General features: G+C 43.4%; 9 protein-coding genes and 2 non-coding genes across 11 annotated transcripts; 4 read left to right on the plus strand and 7 right to left on the minus strand.

The window, feature by feature from the left end:
- Nucleotides 1–9: 9 nt before the first annotated feature.
- On the minus strand, nt 10–1,554 carry APE3 (LALA0S10e04456g1_1; the record flags this gene model as incomplete). Its single annotated transcript, XM_022775540.1, has 1 exon — nt 10–1,554. One exon carries the CDS (start codon nt 1,552–1,554, stop codon nt 10–12), a length of 1,545 nt encoding a protein of 514 aa, XP_022630398.1.
- Nucleotides 1,555–1,861: 307 nt separating this feature from the next.
- LALA0_S10e04478r lies at nt 1,862–1,933 on the minus strand. The gene has a single exon. It is a non-coding gene; the product is annotated as a tRNA-Glu (tRNA).
- A 427-nt stretch (nt 1,934–2,360) lies between these two features.
- LALA0_S10e04500g (LALA0S10e04500g1_1) lies at nt 2,361–2,870 on the minus strand (the record flags this gene model as incomplete). The annotated part of the gene is made up of 1 exon (XM_022775541.1): nt 2,361–2,870. The coding sequence occupies one exon, from the start codon at nt 2,868–2,870 to the stop codon at nt 2,361–2,363; it is 510 nt and encodes a 169-aa protein (XP_022630399.1).
- A 529-nt stretch (nt 2,871–3,399) lies between these two features.
- PSF2 (LALA0S10e04522g1_1) lies at nt 3,400–4,023 on the minus strand (the record flags this gene model as incomplete). Its single annotated transcript, XM_022775542.1, has 1 exon — nt 3,400–4,023. The coding sequence occupies one exon, from the start codon at nt 4,021–4,023 to the stop codon at nt 3,400–3,402; it is 624 nt and encodes a 207-aa protein (XP_022630400.1).
- Nucleotides 4,024–4,233: 210 nt separating this feature from the next.
- Nucleotides 4,234–5,889, plus strand: ARG2 (LALA0S10e04544g1_1; the record flags this gene model as incomplete). Its single annotated transcript, XM_022775544.1, has 1 exon — nt 4,234–5,889. One exon carries the CDS (start codon nt 4,234–4,236, stop codon nt 5,887–5,889), a length of 1,656 nt encoding a protein of 551 aa, XP_022630401.1.
- A 310-nt stretch (nt 5,890–6,199) lies between these two features.
- On the minus strand, nt 6,200–8,551 carry LALA0_S10e04566g (LALA0S10e04566g1_1; the record flags this gene model as incomplete). Its single annotated transcript, XM_022775545.1, has 1 exon — nt 6,200–8,551. One exon carries the CDS (start codon nt 8,549–8,551, stop codon nt 6,200–6,202), a length of 2,352 nt encoding a protein of 783 aa, XP_022630402.1.
- An 811-nt stretch (nt 8,552–9,362) lies between these two features.
- Nucleotides 9,363–9,434, plus strand: LALA0_S10e04588r. Its single transcript has one exon. It is a non-coding gene; the product is annotated as a tRNA-Cys (tRNA).
- Nucleotides 9,435–10,194: 760 nt separating this feature from the next.
- Nucleotides 10,195–11,676, plus strand: SHM1 (LALA0S10e04610g1_1; the record flags this gene model as incomplete). Its single annotated transcript, XM_022775546.1, has 1 exon — nt 10,195–11,676. The coding sequence occupies one exon, from the start codon at nt 10,195–10,197 to the stop codon at nt 11,674–11,676; it is 1,482 nt and encodes a 493-aa protein (XP_022630403.1).
- Nucleotides 11,677–11,749: 73 nt separating this feature from the next.
- On the minus strand, nt 11,750–12,355 carry YPT10 (LALA0S10e04632g1_1; the record flags this gene model as incomplete). Its single annotated transcript, XM_022775547.1, has 1 exon — nt 11,750–12,355. The coding sequence occupies one exon, from the start codon at nt 12,353–12,355 to the stop codon at nt 11,750–11,752; it is 606 nt and encodes a 201-aa protein (XP_022630404.1).
- A 1,212-nt stretch (nt 12,356–13,567) lies between these two features.
- RIF1 (LALA0S10e04654g1_1) lies at nt 13,568–18,214 on the plus strand (the record flags this gene model as incomplete). Its single annotated transcript, XM_022775548.1, has 1 exon — nt 13,568–18,214. One exon carries the CDS (start codon nt 13,568–13,570, stop codon nt 18,212–18,214), a length of 4,647 nt encoding a protein of 1,548 aa, XP_022630405.1.
- A 78-nt stretch (nt 18,215–18,292) lies between these two features.
- Nucleotides 18,293–19,901, minus strand: CHK1 (LALA0S10e04676g1_1; the record flags this gene model as incomplete). The annotated part of the gene is made up of 2 exons (XM_022775549.1): nt 18,293–19,736; nt 19,813–19,901. The coding sequence occupies 2 exons, from the start codon at nt 19,899–19,901 to the stop codon at nt 18,293–18,295; spliced, it is 1,533 nt and encodes a 510-aa protein (XP_022630406.1).
- Nucleotides 19,902–19,934: the final 33 nt, after the last annotated feature.

Genomic DNA, 19,934 nt, shown 5'->3' on the forward strand with positions numbered 1-19,934 from the left:
AGTCTCTCTTTAAAGAATTAACGCACCGCCTTTGTAAGCATACTTGGGCATGTTCTCTGTACTTGCAAATGATTTGGTTTCATTAGCGTTTCTCTCTGGGAAGTCCTCCAAAGAGTCGGCGAAATGCGCTACAGAGTAAGCAATAAGCTGAGTGTTGGTCAAAAAGGCATCCCAGTTCAAATTGCTGACGTCATCGCAAAGCGCATGATAGCATGCGTCCAATACCTCGCCGTTGTCAGTGTTGACTCCTTCGGCACCAGCAGCAATACCACCACCTGGGATTCCATTTTCGATGAATCCGACGTAGTCAGATCTCCCATCGAAGGGAATCAGAGTGTAGTTATGCCCATACTTGGTGTAGTAATCGATGTACAAGTCTCTGAGCTCTTCTGAGCCTCTTGGGTTCACCGAGTTGCTTGCATTGTAGATTTGATACTGGTAGTTAGGTGACGCCATCATGTCGTAATCCATGAACAGTCTGATTTTCAAATTTTCCTCTTCAGAGAGTTGGTCCACGTAGTAGTTAGATCCCACCAATCCTTCTTCTTCAGCAGACCAGAAAGCGAAGCGAACTTTGTTGTTGATCTTGTAGTTTGACAAGTGTTTTGCGACGGTGAGAAGCGAAATTGTACCTGAACCATCATCGTTGAGACCTGGTCCGGCAGCCACAGAGTCACTGTGAGCACCAAGAGCAACAATATTCTCTGGGTCACCGTGCTTGGTGTCAGCGATAACGTTTTTAGTTTTAATCTCTTTGACATACGAGTCCATACCAAAGTACAAGGAATAGTCTGGGTCCAAAGTGATTCCTAGGATAAGTTCTTGACCCACGGCGAAAGAGACACCGATAGTGGAAACGGTATGTTTGGTAGGCTTTTCCAAAGAGCCACTCACACCCTCGGTGGATTTTGGATTGTTGTCGTAGATAACAGCGGCTTTGAAACCGTGCTTACCGGCAAGGTCACTTTTTTTGCCGAAAGGACACTCACCTCTTTCGATAAGGGCAATAGAGCCTTTGCTGACGTCCAAAGCTTCAAAATCCGCGTCAGAACATCCCAAGTTGGGAATTTCAACCAATTTCCCAATAAAGGGTTTCACAGGAGGCGACAAGCTAAAGGCCTGCGAGGTGGGCACTTTACCACCGGAGGTGTAATTCAAGTTGTAGGAGAGCACTTTGCCACTGAGGGCTTTAAAGCTTTGGGTTGAAATTTCGTAGTAGTCCCTCAAGTCGTCGAACTGGCGCAAAATGTAGCGGATGGTGTTCCAATGGCCTGCTGAACCAATAACACGTGTTGGGTTGCCATACGACTTGTTGGAAGTTTGCGCGATTTGGTATAAATCCCACGCAGTCGAGTTAAGTTCAGCAAGCTCGATATCATCGGGGAAACTCTGAGGGTCCACTTGGTGCTTGAGGAAATAGGGTTTATGAGGCCAGAAAGATTCAACATTGATATCGGACGTTGAAGGAAGCTGGAAAGCGTCCAGAAAAGTCTGTGGTAGAACAAAAGCTTGTGCACAGCTTAGGGTTGCTGCAATGAGCGTGGAGGACCTCATTTCTCTTGCTTTTATTCGTTTTGGAGCTGCGATATTTCACTAATGCTTCAGGGCAAGTAGTTCAATTTCATTCCTATGGAAAGGTTAATTAGGGATTAGGGCTACCTAACTTAGGGCTTTGGGAGACACATAAGTACAGAGTGACAGTAAATATCATTGGTTAGAATGGATTCTAATCTAAGTAACCGGTTGCGTTGAAGCCCAGAAGTTATTCAACTAAGCCTGCTATCTTAACATTGAGAGTGGGCTGAATATTGCGCTGTTCAGAGCTTACAAAAAAATAAATTAAGATCTTTCAATCTTTAACCTCCGATACCGGGAATCGAACCCGGGTTTCCACGGTGAGAGCGTGATGTGATAGCCCCTACACTATATCGGAATTTGTTGGATAACTGTAAAACATGAAAATATATATAGCTAGAGTAACACCATGTGATGCATCAGAATTGTCAACACGTGAGCATATCCATAACTGTTGAGTATCTTGAAATAATGTTCTAGTTGATAGATCTGTGGTTTAGACGTGGGGGTGGGGTGAACAATGAGACGAGGCCTTGGTTGGTAAGATTATTGCGCTTTTCATTAAGATTGAATAGATTTGATTATATAGTATATCATATGAGATAATATTTCGTGCGTGGTGCAACAGCGCTGTTGAATTTCGGTTTTTTTTTCTTTTTTGGTGGGGCGGGAGAGAACGCGGTCGCTTTCTTTTCGACCAGACCAAATCCAAGATGCCCACCCTCACAACCCCACACTCGCCTTTTTCCTTTTCCTTGAATTTCCGTAAATTTTGTTTTTTCCGGTCACGTCCCAAGCCTGTTGTTTCTGTCACGACGAGATTCCACCTTGCTTTTGCGGTTCCATTTGTCGTCGTACAAATATTCAATGTCCTCATCCATTGGTGTGTCAACGTAATCCACCACAACGCTCGTTTTGTGGCCGCTTTTTCCAACATTGAGTCCCGGAAGCGACCTTTTGCGAATGTTTTCCACCCGGTGTGCTAGCCGTTGCTGTTTTGAGTTGACCGCTGGTGTCACCACCGCCGCTTGTGACAGTGCCTTATTTTTCGTGTTGGCCGTCCATTGACGGGCCATTTCCCACGCAGAAACGTCCACTTCTGCTGGGTCTTCTTCTGCACGCGTTCTACATGTTGTTGATACCAACATGTCGTCCAACACCGCATCGTGTTCTCCGATTTGAGTTCCACCATCCACAAAGACGTATCCAGAGTCCAAATCACACACTTTGTTAGCCTGTACTTCCCTTTGCGAAGGCTGCTTGCTCCTTCCAAAAAACTTCCTCAAAAACGACATATTCGTTCGCTTTTTTCGAGTAGTTAGTCTAGTCTAGGTGTTGTCTTTGTTTTGTATTACAAAGAGCCCGCCCTCTGTGCTTTAGTTTAACGCCCAATAGGAGTTGTTTGAACTCCTTGTTACACCACAAGAAGTGTATCGAAGTTTTGTTTAGTGGGGATGTCCAACCTTTGTAAACACCTCGAGTATTTATACTCGTTTCGGTTTACGTGTTCAAAAAATAAGGGGTTAGGAAATTCTATCGGGGGCCCGATGGAAATTGACTCAACCCATAGTAACGCGGGCGGAGTGCGTGTATTATTATTATTATTATCATTATTATCAACAATGATAATGATAATAGAGGATCACGTGGGTAAGCAGCTGATTACCTAAACAATATCATGATCGCGTGATAAACACGTGTAATTAGGATGATAACGCTTACCAAATCAGAAAAATTTGGTCACGAGATAAACACGCGAAAGGCACGTGTCATCATTGAGGAGGGTTTCCTTCCCTCTCTCATACCCGTTTCACCTCCCCTCGTCTAATCCTCCTCTTGATCCTCCGATATACTATTGTGAATGTCTTTCAGCTTATTCATAACCCCCAGCACAAACGGACGCAACTCGTTGATCTCTAAAAGACTCAAATTGTCCAATTGCAAATGCGACTCGTTCAAATGCTTCAAACCCTGTCCGATTTTACTCAGCCGGATTTCACGTAAATCCTGCACTTTGCCCCGCAGCAGATGTACTGGGTCGTGCAAATCGTCTGCCGCTTTCGAAAACAACAATTGAGCTACCACCAGCCAATTCCACGGCAGTTCACTGAAACGGCCTGTATTCTTCAACTCGTAGTCGATATATTTTTGTAATTGTGCCAATCGCAACCATCCGGGCGCTACGATACTGCACTTGCCCTGCTGCTTCAACAACAGAGCTATCCACAACGCCACTTCCGTCGTCTGGATCGCTACCAAATTATTCAACGGCTCATCTTTCGCCGTGAGCAGCTTCCAGCGTGTTTGGACCGATGAATTGCTCTGCTGGTTACCTCTTACCGGCTGTTTGGTGGTGAACCGTGGGAAGATCTTTATAGGTTCATTTTCTACTATAAACTGGATTTCTTCTGGCGAAAAAGTCTCTTGAAGTTTCCACGGTAGCGACATCGACCAAAGAGCGTCTTCAAAATCTTCTTTAGACCACTCAAATGCCCTGTTTTTAGATCTTTAACTGATGCGATGATGATATTCAGCGAATATAACGAATTTAGACATCCAGTATTAAATTAGATCTCAAAGGCTAACTCATCGCAGGTGGAAAAATCATACCCATTCGGGAACATACACATCGTTTAAGGGCCGGTCCCGTTCAATTGCATGTTCCGCCTCAATAGCTACCGATTTAGCTTCACAAGATGCTACCAAAAAAGTGGTTATTACCAACCCAACAGCTTTAACAAAGAGTTGATTTTATCCGTCTTGAAGTCCACAGCTACCAAGAGAGAAGCCCAGAATTATATGAGAAAATATGCCGAAAATTCAACGTCAAACCATTGTTTGCTGATAATTCGCGATCTGCTGGATCAGAAACTCGCAAAACTGGACCGGTTTGCTGTCACCATCAGACAATTGCAAATTCTGGGATTGAAGCCCATGTTCTTGTTGTGTCCGCATCGAAATGTGGAAAAACAAACGGAATTGCTGGACGCTTGTTTGAGGAAAAACTCTATGCGGTCGTTAATTCTTCCTGAGGCCCTCACGCGGGCTGCTGACGGCACTTATAAGTCCACACTTCTATTTGAACATTTGAAAGATCTGATTCCAATCGTGAAGCCTCGAGTTTTTGACGAAAAGTCTTGCAGTTTCACTACGAATTTAGATATTGTTAATCTCACTGACAAGTTTGTACAGCATGTGGATTGTCGTTTCGACAAAGTGGTCCTTTTAAGTAATCTGGGTGGTATTACTTCCGGTGAGCGTCACGACAACGCACATGTTTTTATCAACTTGTCGCAAGAGTTTGATTCGCTTTCACAATCTTTGAATCAATCATTGGATATATTGCGTTCTCAAGCATGTAGAGAGGCGGAGTTTTCCACTGATATTTTGACACCAGTTCACATTATAGAACAACTACAACGCAGCATAGAACTCCAACAGAGCCATTTGGACAACCTCGAAATAATGAATCGTGTACTTTCAAGGCTACCAATCTCATCAACAGGTCTCATCACCGATTTAGATGCAGCATCAAACCGGGACAAGAACAACCCGCTTCTGTACAATGTTTTGACGGACCGTTCCCTTATTTCATCGTCTTTGCCGCGCTTCAAAAAAGAGCAACTTCCGGCTTTTGCATGGTATGAGCTACCGACAGACGATGAGGCAACTGAGGACTTGAAAGATGCGGCATTGGTCACAACCGTTGTCAAAAAAGGAGTAGACATCAAAGTTTTCGATTACAGGACACTTGACAGAAGTAATTCCATTGGAATGTTTGAACCACAAACCACTAATTACTCGAATGCGTCTTTCCCTAAAGTCGATTTAATCAAGCTAAAGCACATCATCGACTCAAGTTTCGGACGCAAACTGGATCTCAACCACTATCTTGAACGAATAAATGGGAAAATCGCCTCAATAATAGTCATCGGAGAATATGAAGGCGTTGCAATAATAACATATGAAGGTCCAGAGAATGGAAGTTTCCCGTATCTCGACAAGTTCGCCGTGTTGCCCCATTTAAAAGGCTCCCTAGGGATCTCTGATATCATTTTCAACCTAATGTTTCGAAAGTTTCCTCGTGAGCTTGTCTGGAGAAGCCGAAAGGATAACGTGGTGAATAAATGGTACTTCCAGCGTAGTATAGGTGTACTGGATCTTGCGACAGACTTGGGAGGCGGTGACGCAAAGCCCAGTATTTTCAAGCTGTTTTTCCATGGAGATAGCCATGATGCTCAATTCAACAACCCACAGCGCCTACAGGTTTATTCTACTTATACAAGGGACATAGAACCTAGCTGGGAAAATTAAAATACCGAGTTATGCGACTGAGCCAACCCGCTCTTAATGTTACTGTCATTTCCAATGCATATTTATATATTGTACTAAAAGAAGTGTTGTTAGTGCGACCAGTGTGATTTACAGAACAACCATCTGAGGTACCAGTGCGCTATTGCTTTCCTCATTATCTTCTTAGGTGCCACGGCTGCAGATGATTTAATGTCTCCAAAGAGCCTTTGACTCGAGGAACGTCCAAGGATAACCGTTCTTGCCAGGCGCTTAAAGTTCTGCAAAGGCAATTGACAGATGAAAGCTTTTCCCACAAATTGACGTGTTTGTGTTATCCACTTATGAATTGCCATTCCCTCTCCAAGCAGTTTCGACGATAGAGCCTACGTGCGTTCGGAACATTATGTTTATAGCAGGTATCGAGCTCTTGGTCATACCAGGTGTCAGTTAATCCGATTCTCTCATTGAAGAAATCAGTTTTATTTAATCGCACACCATTCCAGTGAGCTTTGTAGAAACCTTCGTAACCACTGGTCAATACGCTGTCCCTAACTAGTTCACACATGTCGGCGCTAGTAAGCAAGTAAATACTTGCGGCAACGCTATATTCTTCAATGATAGGTTCCATGGTGTAAGAACAGTTGAGAAGAACAGAACTGCTCGATAACAGGACTTTTAAACCCATTTGATGCATACTCATGAAAGGATTTCCTGTGTAAGTTCTTGTGGAGGGAGTGGTAACATCTCGATCCTTTATTGGTACTCTTCCTGCCTCAGAGTGTCCATGCTCTAAAAGAAGTGAGACCGAAGATAATGGCGATACAACCACCGGTATTTGGAACAGGTAGTATAAATACAAAATCGTAGGGGAAACACGCCACAAGGGCTCCGCTTGAAGGAGTCCTCCTTCGCACAATAAAAAGTTGCAGATCAGCGATTCAAATTGTTCCGTTATACTCAATTTCTTACGAAACTGCGAAACACGACTCGCGTTGATTGGGCAATAATTCCGCAAAGCTATTGTGTTCCGGCCCCTGCTCTTTCTCTTCTCATTTAGGACCTTCAGATACTGATAAATGTAGAACATGTAATAGGCCACAGGCGGGTTATCACCACATCCCGACCAATCCGCTGGTGAAGTACGTTGCGGCTCGAGAAACGATTTCCATACGTAATCATCAGTTTCACTGACAACGAGGTCAAAACAGCACACGGTGGACAAAACGAATTGTAACTTAACGTTCTGAGAACCCTCTAGTTCTAAGAGCGGACGAAAAATGTGGTCCAAGTAATCCTGGAAATTTTGTACGCGATTCGCAGCATACAGTTTTGAAAAACACCTGTTGAGTCGAATATTCCATCGGATATTGTAAGAAACAAGCTTCCACCTCGTTACCCAATCGCTGAATTTTGTCCACCAAGAATCACCAAATTGGAAGTCAACTGAAAGCTGCGCCACTTGGTACTTACTTTTCTCAAAGGATTGAATCACGTATTTCACAACCATTTCAGCAAAGTATTCCCCATCAATAACATTATCAAATTCCAAGAACGTACGTGCTATGGCGAGATACTTTGGATTCTGTTGCCAAATATCAGTACGGGTTAGATGATCGCCGGAAAGATACACAGTCCGATACCAGTCCAGAAACAAATCATCCACTGCTTTGAGGCCAATTGACGAGTCATCGGATCCTTGACAAAATATTTGTCGCAATGTGAATTGTTTACCGTTAGCATCAAGGTAAACGATCCGGTTGGGCTCGAGATTCAGTTTCTCCCAAATAAAATCGTTTAGCTGTCTTTGAGAGAGACATCCACTGAGAAGGTAATTTTGATCCACTTTCCGGATATTATAAAAATCACGGTGGGGAACTAGTCTGCTTTCGCGAACTTCAGAGCGTCCTTGGAGTTGCTGGAATAGCTCGTATCTGTGCAACAAATATTCAGTTCTTTTCACTGCTTGCGAGTCCATTTGTTCCGATGTGACGAGATCCAAGCACTTTTCAAAATGCTGTCCGAATTGAGTTATGGGCGGTACGTTTGCAACAACTGCAGGATAATCTGTCGCCATTGCCATCGGCAGCCCACGCTCGGTGTAAAATTTCGTCAGCTCTTTCGCATAATGAGAAAGCTTGAAAAACTGTCCTGTATAGTGAAGTTGGACCCTGTCTTGCTTTTGAAAATTGTCGTCATTGGTCCGTGTATAGAAATAGCCTTGCATATCCTCACCGTTGGCACTTTGGGCCCCATCGTACAGGCGTTTGTCGCTTTCAAATTTCCAGAATTTGGGAAGCGGTTTCGGATACAGAAACCAATCGATTGTATCATTTTTCATGTTGGATTGAGCGTCCTGTGCACTTTCCTGTATGTACTTCACACGCAAATTTTGCATGAATTCGAACCCTGCTTTTCCTTCGCTATAAAAATTTGTCCATTGATGCGAAACACCGGGAGCGCCTAGGCTTCTTACACCAGCGAAGGTTTCACTTTGCTCAAAGAACATAGGATGGCCCTCAGATATCTGTTTATCGAAAGAAGTGGTGAGCGCAACCATGTCAGTGTTATCCAGCGAATGTCCCACCGTTCCGCTAGGGGACCGGAATTTTCTCGCACCCGTGGGCTCATCCTCGGCATCAAGCAGAAGGGATGGTCGTCTATTATTTTCAAAAGTGGCCGTCATTGATCTAGATTGTCGAACTTAGTTCAACATAAACAGCGTGCCCCTAATTGTTATTGAAGATTCCGTTGTTCCCTTACCGGGAGAAGGCCACTAGAACGATTATTACAGGCCGTATCAGTATTAACTAGCAAGTGAATGACTCTTAACAAGAATAATAAGTAGCTAAAGCGATGTTTTCCCCCTCTGTTCAAAGTGCTCTTTTACGTTCTGGGTTGCGATTTTTAAGTGAGCTTAGAGTTAATGACGGACAATATAAAGCTGTCATCGACGACACGAAAAAGAGAACTAACCTAACCAGCGATAAAGTTACATGTTGAACTCGAAAAGATGTGTTTGAGACCGCTTTTGCAGCATTCAAGATAGTGGCATGTGTCAAAACTCTAAAAACGTCATTTGGCTTGATTTACGACAAGAAAAAGACACCTCACTTTCAGGATGCATAATTAGCACCGGCTCAAATTCGGTCAAAGAATAGCGGGAAAATTCGCCCAACTTTTGATTTCAAGCCTGAAACTGTGTTGTTAAACATCTCTCAAAACCTTAGATGCTCGACAGATCTGGAAAGTAGCTGACACTGATTGAATTGATCCCACAGTGTCCCAATATCAAAAGAATTGTTTTGAAGAATGGTTTGACGTATAAAACTCCGTATCGTAAGCTTGTCCCACAATTTGATGAATTCCAACACTCCTCTAGCTGTAGTTTTACCATGGTGTATTGTTTTAACCGTGTAGGTGAGCATACGAATCTCAAATACCGCGGCAGCTTACGAACTGTATCTAGAATTCAAATCGCTTTCTTTACTCAACAAGCTTGTATGGCGCAGTGGTAGCGCAGCAGATTGCAAATCTGTTGGTCCTTAGTTCGAACCTGAGTGCAAGCTTGGTTTTATTTTTGCCTACTACTGTTTAATTGAACGGCTAGAAAGTGTGACTTTCCGGTGAGGGAAACGCTGTCATTTGAGAATGACCAAGCTATAGAGTCGCACTGAAACCTGCAGAGCCATCCTGATTTACCTTCTCTTTGATGAGGCACAATCAGAACATCGTTTTGGGATGCTGACACCATTATGGATTATGTTTAATTGAAAACCACACTAGCTTCCAAGCTTAAAACTCTGAACTGTAGAGCTAATGAAAGTTGTGTAAAGCGTGAAGATCGACTATGATGTCTGTTTAAGGCAAATATTTTTATGTGGGAAAAGGAAAAATTGCGTCACGCCCGTTCAAGGGTCGTTGGTTCTTAAGGAACTAGCTTGTCCAACAGCAGCAGAAGCAGAACGTCAAAGGCTCACACTAGAAGGTCTGGACGGTTTTTGTTTACGGTTTGAACACACTGACGATAAACTTCCCGAGTCAAATTTTAGTTAACTAGGTGATCAGTATGAACCCATAGAATTCGCTACAGAATGCCAAATTTCGACTCGAAAATAAGTAGGACTTCACGCTTAGCCAAGAAATATTGTCGTGAGCGACTTGTCCTTCTCTCCTCCTGAAGGTAACCTTTGGGTACTTACAATGCCCGAAATGTTCCTGTATTTATATAGTAGTGAAAAACTGACGATACATCAATCAGGTCGACGAATTTGATAAGAAAAACTGATCGACGAAAAACAGCTTAAAGTCGCAACAGAGCCATTACAGATGCTGTCTAAGGTTTCAGCACGTCACTTCAAAAGCATTGCGCTTGCCAAAAGGCTATATGCCACTGGTCAAGCTTCTGCAAACCAGATTTTAGTGTCCAAACGTGTGCAAGATGTGGACCCTGAGATGCACGACATCTTAACCAAGGAACGTCACAGACAGAAGCACTCTGTGACGCTGATTCCAAGCGAAAACTTTACATCCAAATCTGTAATGGATCTGCTTGGCTCCGAAATGCAAAACAAGTACTCTGAAGGGTACCCATCGGAACGTTACTATGGTGGTAATCAATTCATTGACCAGGCCGAGTCTCTTTGTCAAAAAAGAGCCCTGGAACTTTATGGCCTCGACCCTGCTAAGTGGGGGGTTAATGTACAGCCTTTGAGTGGTGCACCTGCTAATTTGTACGCTTACTCTGCAGTCATGGACGTTAATGACCGTTTGATGGGTTTGGACTTGCCTCACGGGGGTCACTTGTCTCACGGGTACCAATTGGCCAGCGGAACTAAGATTTCTTACATTTCCAAATATTTCCAAACCATGCCGTACCATGTTAACGTGCAAACAGGTCATATCGACTACGAAACGTTGTCACAGACCTCAAAACTGTTCAGACCAAAAGTGATCGTGGCAGGAACCTCTGCTTATTCGAGAATTATCGATTACAAACGCTTCAAAGAGATCTCTGATGCATGCGGTGCGTATTTGTTGAGTGACATGGCCCATATCTCTGGTCTTGTAGCGGCTGGCGTCATTCCTTCGCCCTTTGAGTTTTCCGATATCGTAACAACAACCACTCACAAATCTTTGAGAGGTCCTAGAGGAGCTATGATTTTCTACAGAAAAGGTGTTCGTAAGGTCACTAAGAAGGGTAAAGAGGTTTTGTACGACCTTGATAAAAAAATCAATTTTTCGGTATTCCCAGGCCATCAAGGTGGTCCTCACAACCACACCATTTCTGCTCTAGCTGTGGCACTTAAACAGGCAGCTTCCCCAGAATTCAAAGAATACCAGGAAGCCATTGTGAAAAACGCCAAGATTTTTGGCGAAGAATTGACCAAGTGTGGTTTTCAATTGGTTTCTGGGGGCACTGACAATCATTTGATTTTAATAGATTTATCTAACATTGGCACTGATGGTGCACGGTTGGAGACTGTCTTGGAGAAGATCAACATCGCTGCTAACAAAAACACAGTTCCAGGTGACAAATCTGCTCTTTTCCCCTCTGGCTTGAGATTGGGAACTCCTGCAATGACCACAAGAGGCTTTGGACCTGAGGAATTTGCGAAAGTCGCCGAATATATTGACCGCGCCTCGAAAATGGCCATTGGTTTACAATCTCAAGAACCTACGGATGCAAAGGACGCCAGGAGCAAGCTAGCCAATTTCAGAAAACTCTGCGAAGAGAGTGATGAAGTTAAAGCTCTGGCAGAAGAAATTTCCCAATGGGTTGGCACCTATCCAGTTCCCGGTGAACTCTGAGCGTTTCGGAGTGATTTTCGAAGCTCAGAGAAGCCAAATGTGTATTTAGATGAGAAGAGGGCTGTAACCTTAATTAGCATCCGCAACTCGTAGTTTTATTCTGCCGTGATTCCAAGTCGACAAGTGCTGCTGTGGAAGGATCAGAAGAGGTGAATTTCGACGCAGGAACACCTTTGGCCACGGACTCAAAGAGCTCTGAGACTCCAGACCCAGTTTTGGCGCTTACTGGTACCCAGTCTATGGCTGAAGACGGCTGTGTGTCCAGTAAATCTATTTTATTGCCAACTAGTTTTATCAGAATGGGGTTTGATTCGTCACGGTCATGCATGTACGATTGAAGCTCTTCGATCCAAGTCCCAGCCTTGGTACGAGTGTATTCTTCAGCGACATCGAAAACCACAAGCGCCACATCGGTTTTGCGGTAATACATGGGTGCCAAAGACCGATATCGTTCCTGACCAGCTGTGTCCCATATTTCGAATTTTACTTGCCAACGGTCAGAGCCATCTTCCCATGCAACGGTCTTTGTTGTGAACGCAGCGCCAATAGTTGCGTTGTTTCTACGGAAAGTTCCTGTAGTGTAGCGTGTAATTAGAGCCGATTTGCCTACCGAAGACTCGCCTAGCAAAACCAGTTTTACCTCTGCTGTATGTATACGTTTAGTAGTGGTGGTGGTCATAGCTGGAATGTCGACTATTGCAGCTTGTAACACATTCAGCACAGGACTTCAAGGTGGACCTGGAGACCTTGCTGAGTTATCCTGAGTTGTAGAGATGAGCTAGTCAAGTTTACCAATGGGTGTCTGGGTCTAATTCGTTAATTATCTTGAAACCTCTGAGAAATGGTCACGTGCAATCCAAAGAATAATTCTATGTGACACTGTTGTAGGGTACATCGAGTTGGCTGTGGATATAGCAGACATCATAAGAGCTCTCAGCTTGCCGAAGACTCATCTGATTGTGATTCTAATTTCTGAGATCGAAGTGAGACGAAGACTTGTCCATCTAAAATGAATATCTGATTTTTCTCCGTGTAAGATAATCTGGTGTCAGCGACAACTAGAACAAAAGTGATGTAAGCTGATGGCTATTGGCAGTGAGACAAGACATGGAGAGGACACCGCCTAGTTCCTTTTCTTGGCAGAGCATCAGCTTAATAGAGTGAATAATCCGCAAATTGATATAATCTGCTTGTGAACCCCAGGATCATATCAGTCGCTGTCACGTCAAAAAAATATTAAGATAAATACTAGATTATGGAGCGTTTTGGAGTGGGTTCCGGAATTGTGTATACTGATTGAATTTTCTTCGCGAATGCCTTACAGCTAGGTATCGAATGCTGTGTAACAATCCTGTGGTTGACACATTACTTCGATTATAAGCTTGATAAAGGATTACCCCGATGCCATTTTAATACTCCTTTTTTTTTTACCTCAGCTTCTCGGCCACTTTTGCTACCATATCAAACCGGAAAAACTCCGCAGGTTGGGGGAATTCGCGGCTCAGATTAAGGCGTTGTTTTCTCTCCCCTGGATCCCTACGAAACGATCGTAAATTGCATTCGCTGTTAACGTGTAGAAACAGACTCCAGTTTCACTGCAATTAATGAGCGTTTCGATGTAACTCGAGCAATCTTCACCGCAAACAAACAACGATCGTTGATGCTCTCACTTGTTCGACCATTACGTCGGGACCTATTCTCTGTCATGTGGGTTCTCTAGCGCTCTTCTCCTCTTGAACGAGGATGGATTACGCGATGAGATCAAAAGTATTGGCTATGCATACATCAATTACAGGTTTAAACACGAGAGATGTCATCGGATGAACTAAAACAAACAGCAAGAAACCACCAGAATTTACATCGTTATTGACTTACAATGCACCTATGAATCATGGATCAAAGTGCTGGAAACCTGAACAAAAACGGTAGAGCGCTTGACGTGCTTGAAAAACACATTTCTCAACATAACAAACGCGCAAAAACTAGCAATTATGGTGCACTGTCATCGATGTGGCAGACGATATCGGACTCTTCACGAATCACAACTTCGCCCAAAAAGACATTGAGGCAATCGAGAGATAGCTCGCCTTCGAGAAAACACGAAAAATATGTGTTTTTGACCCCCACAGACCCTTTGGAGGCTAAGGATACTCGGAAACTGCGGTCTTCGCCATTAAGAAAATCTGTGACATTTTCTGATAATATTGAATCATCTCCGCCACAAGAACAGCTGGATTCCAGTCCCCGCTCATTTTCTCAGGCTCGCCCATCAAAATCCATACTTAAACTTACCGATTCGCCCGTGATGAAAGTCAGTCCCCGTCGTAACAGAAAAGCTCACGCGAGACCCGCAAGTGAGCATTTGGAGCTGGACTCCAGCGAAAATGGAGGATCAAATCCGTTGAATATCGACTTTTGGGTTTGTGGCGAAGTCCACAGCCTTCATGATATCAACAGCGTTGCTGAATTCAAAGCGCTACTAACTGGAGGCCTATATTTCATGTCTAGTGCCTTACCCACCGCTCATGAACGGCTCTTCGAGCTCTACGCTACTTTAAACAACATCATGCCAGCCTATGTTCATCACACGCATTTTGATGTCAAGGACAAAAAACTCTCGATTGTTATCAACAATATTGATCTTGTACTATCAACGTGTACGCCTCATTTGATCGAGCACCAATCAGCTCTTCTAGAAACCCAAAAGAAAGATCCTTTTGTGTCCCGAACTTACGTGCAGATCGTTCGTTTTCTAAGCTTCATATTTTCCAGCTTCAGGATAGTAGAGGCCTGCAAAGATAAATCACTTTTCCAATCCTCATATCAGAAGGTTGTGGCATGCTGCATCGAGACAATGGGTCACTCATATTCAAACAAAGTTATGATCACAGCCCAGCTTGCCTTCCTGCGCGACGAGCAAGTGGGTTTGCTAAGAAATTCTGAGTTAAATGTGTCGTCGGTAATCCAGGCTTTGATTAAAATGAAAAAGATAGAAAGTTCAAACCTCATTTGTGAAAAGCTTCTGTTACTAAAAAAGTTTGTTTCAAGATACACAGATGTTATGTTTGAAACAGTCGACATTTGGCTTACAACTGAAGTTTTATCACGGCTTCTTCCTAATCAACAGTTCTATTCATCGAAAATTGCCAGCATTTGTGTTTCGATTCTACTTGATCTTTTAAAGAGGTCGTTGACGGAGTCAACACATCCGAATGTGTATAGCGCGCTCACGAAACCAATCAAAGATTTGGAAGTTTCTCTCGATTCTGAATATAAAAACTCACAGAAGCGTTCCAAAATGGGTCAAAAGTCAACGGTGTCTCAACTGCTATTGCAAAGTGTGGAATACCTTCTCACTGAAAAATCCGAACATAAGTTAGCATTCGATCTTTGGCTTTCGATGGTCGGACTTCTTTTCAATTCAACTTCTGAGCTGGATGAACTTTGCTCAGATCCTATGAATGAATGGTTACTGTTAAATCTGAAACACCAAAACGCGGGCGTTCATAGTGTTTCCGGCCTGGCATTACGCTCGTGGAGAATAGTAACCTACGTGATTTGCACAAAGAGTGTACCTTCTCCGAAGAACGCCCGCCAAGTGGACGTTTTGCTGGAACCATTCAGCCCGGCACAATTTGAAAGTAGAACCCTTGATGATGGCGATGATGATATATTTCTTCTGCGTGGAATTCTGTATTTGGCTCTGTGTAATCATCAGCCAGATGCCTTCTCCCACAATTTTAAAAATATCATAAAGCCACTTCTTTTGAGAATATCAGACTCTCACGAAACAGCTGGAGTCGGCTTCTATACTCTACAAATGCTAAGCTCTCTTTGCCAACCTTCAAAAATCGAGAATGACTTTCAGAGAGATTTCAACTCGCTAAAGGTAATTGCATCTCCAGGGTTAGGTATGGATGACTTTCTTCATTTTTCATCTCAAATATTTGATCTTCATTGGGACATGCTTTTCAAAACTGCGCTCAAACTAAATCGGTTGGCGGATGTGGGTTCTCTCGAAAGTTCATTCAATTTCCTTGCTTCAACTATCAGAAATACCCCGAAGCAATTAATACGCAAGGAAGTAATAGATATGTGCTTGAAATCACTATCAGATGCATTGGAATGTTCTAATCAGAATATTCATTGTCGCGTTATTCACGCTTTGAGTTGCAGCATGATAGCATTCAACGACAATATGTGGATGGGATTTAAAAGTAACGTTAATCTCAAAAAGGTTGTGAAGCAAGTGGTGCGACATAATGATTTGAGCATTTTGGAAATTCTTAAGGGCGTAGTGGAATCTACGAAAGGACTAGTGCCTGATTTGGAAATTTACGATTATTTTTTGAGTTTCGAAGACAAGTATGTCGAAACCTATATCTCAAATTCTGTTTGTTCGAAAATACGTTCGTCTGAGATGTCGAATAGTACATTTAATGCACTACTCAACATTGCGGAAAGCATTTCTGATGAACATTTAGCGGAAAACGTGATGGGGATCTGCGATAAACTAAGGCGGGATTTGGGTTACGAGGAACATCAAATCATGATGGCTTGCGATCTTCCTACTTTATTCAAATATCTTAGACTTCGTCTCAGCTTGCAAACTGAAACTATTGATCCGACCTTCATAACCCAATTTACGGCAGTTTTGAAGAACCACAATCAATTGAAGTTTGAACTGCACAGAGCTCTAGATAATAAGCACTATACCAGTCTGGTCTTGCAAGCTTTAATTCTTGAAAGTCGCAGGTACGCAGGCACAGCCGGTGCCTACATAGAGGCATGGAGACCCGTGCTTTCAAATTATCCGCTGAGCGAACTGGACAACGCATTGAAACAGGTTGAGGAGTTAGCCGTTGATTTTGGATTATGCTTTATTTTGCGCGCCTTGGAAACGGACATTATTCATAACTCAACACTTTCTTCTTGTTTGAAAGAGAAGTTTATGAGTTTACCCTTAGACGGACAAAGGAATTCTTCCGACTCAAACACACTTGAATTTCAGTTCCTTCAGAAATGTTATGATACGCAAAGCTTTTCGCTTTTGAACGAAGCTATAAAAAGGTTTATACTCTCGGGTCTACTGCTTCCTGTGGTGCGGTTCTGGCGCGACAGCTCTGAAAAGGACGCAAATGTTTTAGATGCTGAAGCGTTAGTTCTTTTGGTTAGCGACGTTGGGGGAGACGACCGCATGGATTACAAGGTTGTCAAGAATCGTTTGAACCAGTCTTACGACTTCGCTTTGAGTGTTATTGAGGCGGCTTTGAAATATCGCAAAGATCAGATTTTGATTGAACTCAAGGAGAATTTTGCGGCGCTTCTGCTCGATTGCACTGGAAAACTTAAAAACAGTGAACTTCGAGTCAAGGACGCTCTCAAAAAAGCCTCTCCGATATTGATAGTCCCTGATAACAAAGCTATAGATCCAGCTTTGCAGATGCTCTTCCGATCTTTACCCGCAAGGGAAGGGACATTGGCATACGAGCAGTTAGCTATCGTCTGTTCCTCCTTTAAAAATGAGAATAGAGATCTCGATAAAATTCGAGAGCTACTCGACTCTGGGGCCCCCGACCTTACTTTGCAACCCTATGATGGATTGGCCCCAAAGTCAAAAAGTCCACGATTATACCATTTCAAGGCTGTACCCAAGAAATGTGCCACTCCTGAGCCCTTGAAGACGTCCGACGAGATCCATAATGAATCTGAAAACATTTCCGAGGCTCATACATCGGAGGAGGCACCTAATCGTTGTGCTGACAAAGTCAGTGACCAACCTACCGAGCATGGATTGCGCAACAAAAAAGAACAAATCACGAATGGCCAGAAGAGGCTGTCCTCCTCTGAGTACTCAAAGCCTCTTGATTCTACCGAGAACTTGTCCTCTGCTTCCGAAGAAAGGCTATTGGTAAGCGTGAACTGTGATCGTTCTTCGAGTCCTCAGTCGGCTCATAAAAGATGCTCTTCCTCAGCCGTCAAAAATTCAGTCTCTGATGAGAGGAGTCTTCATGAAGCTGAAACAAAAGTGGAGGAGGACGGGAGAGATCTATCCTCCGTTAGAGATGTGAGAAATTTAAGTACCCTTCAAAGTGATTGGAAGCTTTCTGAATCGAGTCTTCAAGACCCTATTCAATTCAATGTCACCGATGATGTACGCCAAATGAAGCGTCAGAGTGATTTGAAGTTACCGATATACAAGATGAGTGCAACTAAAGAAACAACATCCAACTGCAAAACCACATTGGAAGCTTTTCGAGCGCCTTTACCGTCCTCAGATGCAAGAGATGACACATCGGAAAGAACTTTGAGTGCGGTTTCAAAAACCAATCAGGCCCCCAATACTGACGTCGACGACTTAAGCATTTTAAATGGCGTGTTGCCCTCAGATAAGCAGACGAAGATGATCGTTCAAATCGTTAAGCAATTTGGGAAGGAAGAATTTAGTCAGTTGACACAAGCGCAGAAATCCTATCTTAAAGATGCTGTCGTAAAGTTTGTTGCTAAACTAGGATCGGGCGAATCGAAGGGTAGGTAGTTAATAGTTTTTTGAAGACTAAAACAATTTCAGGGAAAGCAAAGCAGTCGAAATTAGTTTTATCAAAACGAGCCGTCTCTAACGCCTGTAAATAATTTCACGACAAAGGAAACGGATTGAACGGAATATCCTTCTCCACTCCAATGGATCTCCCTTTCTTCTATTAAAGTACAGTAGTATGATGCCACCTTCAAATGAAGTTAGCGTTATATTCCCGGACAGATCCCAGCCCTTTCTGTCTGAGGTTTTCATCTGAACTGTAAGAGGGAAGATTTCTCCGCGGTCAACAGTCTCAGCCAGTTTTCGAAATGATTTGCTCAATCGTGAGCTGACCGGGATCTTCAATTCTCGTAGTGCGTACTCTAGGGTATCTAAGATGGTGCCAATGTCTTTTTTGGACAAAAAGTTGGTCATTTTCGCGGGATTCAGGAAGGAACTGCTGTATTCACCGTAATTGTCAAACTGCTGACTGTAAGTATCTTGCTGTAGATTCTGACTCCAATCAATGTCCTGGTCGGCCCGATGTGATAAGTCAAATTGACTAGCAGCAAACTTCTCGATTTTTGTGCATTCTCGTTGAAGGGATGCGCCATGGGGGCCTGTAGGTTGAGTTGAAGTGTAGAGATCCCTTTCGTAAAGATGAGGGGCTTTGGGGTTGGTAGCCTCCTCGTTAAGAGGGTCTTGGAGCCTGCTCATTAACTTAATTGACAGTGTTTGAGGATCCTTGCAAATGCCCGAATCGTCAGCGAAAGATACTGAACTGGAATACCAACTGTGCAGTTTCAGTTGCTCTAAGGTATATCTTTCGGTTGGGTTGGGATGTAAGATCTTGCGTAACAAATTCAATTCGGTCAGATCAAGCCTGGCCCATCGTCCACAGGCCAGTTTCCCACTATTGACCCAAAACTCTTTAAAGTCATCATCATCTTCGCTAGGTAAGCTCCAAGGCGTCTCTCCAACCAACAGAACAAACAACAGGATGCCACAAGACCATATGTCGGTCATATCAGCGTAGTATCCGCGCGAATACACAATTTCAGGAGCCATGTAGGGCAAAGTACCGCGTCTATCTGAACAAACTCTTTTAGTACCATCCTTCCGTCTGAATCGTGAAGCCAGGCCAAAATCGGCTAGCTTTAAATTCCCATTCTTGTCTAAAAGCACATTTTCGGGCTTTACATCGCGATGGGCTATACCACAGTCTCGATGTAAGTATTGCAAAGCATTAACCATCTGCTTGAAGTAAAATCGGGCAACTTCAGGGTCCACACCCACATCAGGCTCAATTTTATCGAACAGATCTCCTCCACTGGCCATTTCCATCACAATCCATAAAAAGTCCTGTGTCAGGTTGCAATCGATGACTCTAAGAACATTTGGGTGTCCGCTGCATTTTGATTGCAAAATGACTTCTTGAGTAACATCTTTTTCACTCAATCCATATTTTGCACACGTCGGCAAATGTACAAACTTCACCGCCACAACAGTCTTAGGATCCGATTCTAAACACGCTGTTTTGACACTTTTTCCATAGATGTAGATAGTTAGTAACAGTTTATTTCGAAAAGACAGACGACAAATCAGTTACTTGGACTTACAATGCGAACGAACCTTGTCCCACCGTTGTACCCAGTTTCAAATGCTTGATCCGTGGTAGTGGTGATCTTTGTGAGAAGTTGACGGACATGGGGGTCCTCTCTCTTGATGTGTGGTGTAAGAT

The sequence above is a fragment of the Lachancea lanzarotensis genome, scaffold LALA0S10 (assembly GCF_000938715.1).
Source record: "Lachancea lanzarotensis genome assembly LALA0, scaffold LALA0S10, whole genome shotgun sequence".
Lineage (NCBI taxonomy): Eukaryota > Fungi > Ascomycota > Saccharomycetes > Saccharomycetales > Saccharomycetaceae > Lachancea > Lachancea lanzarotensis.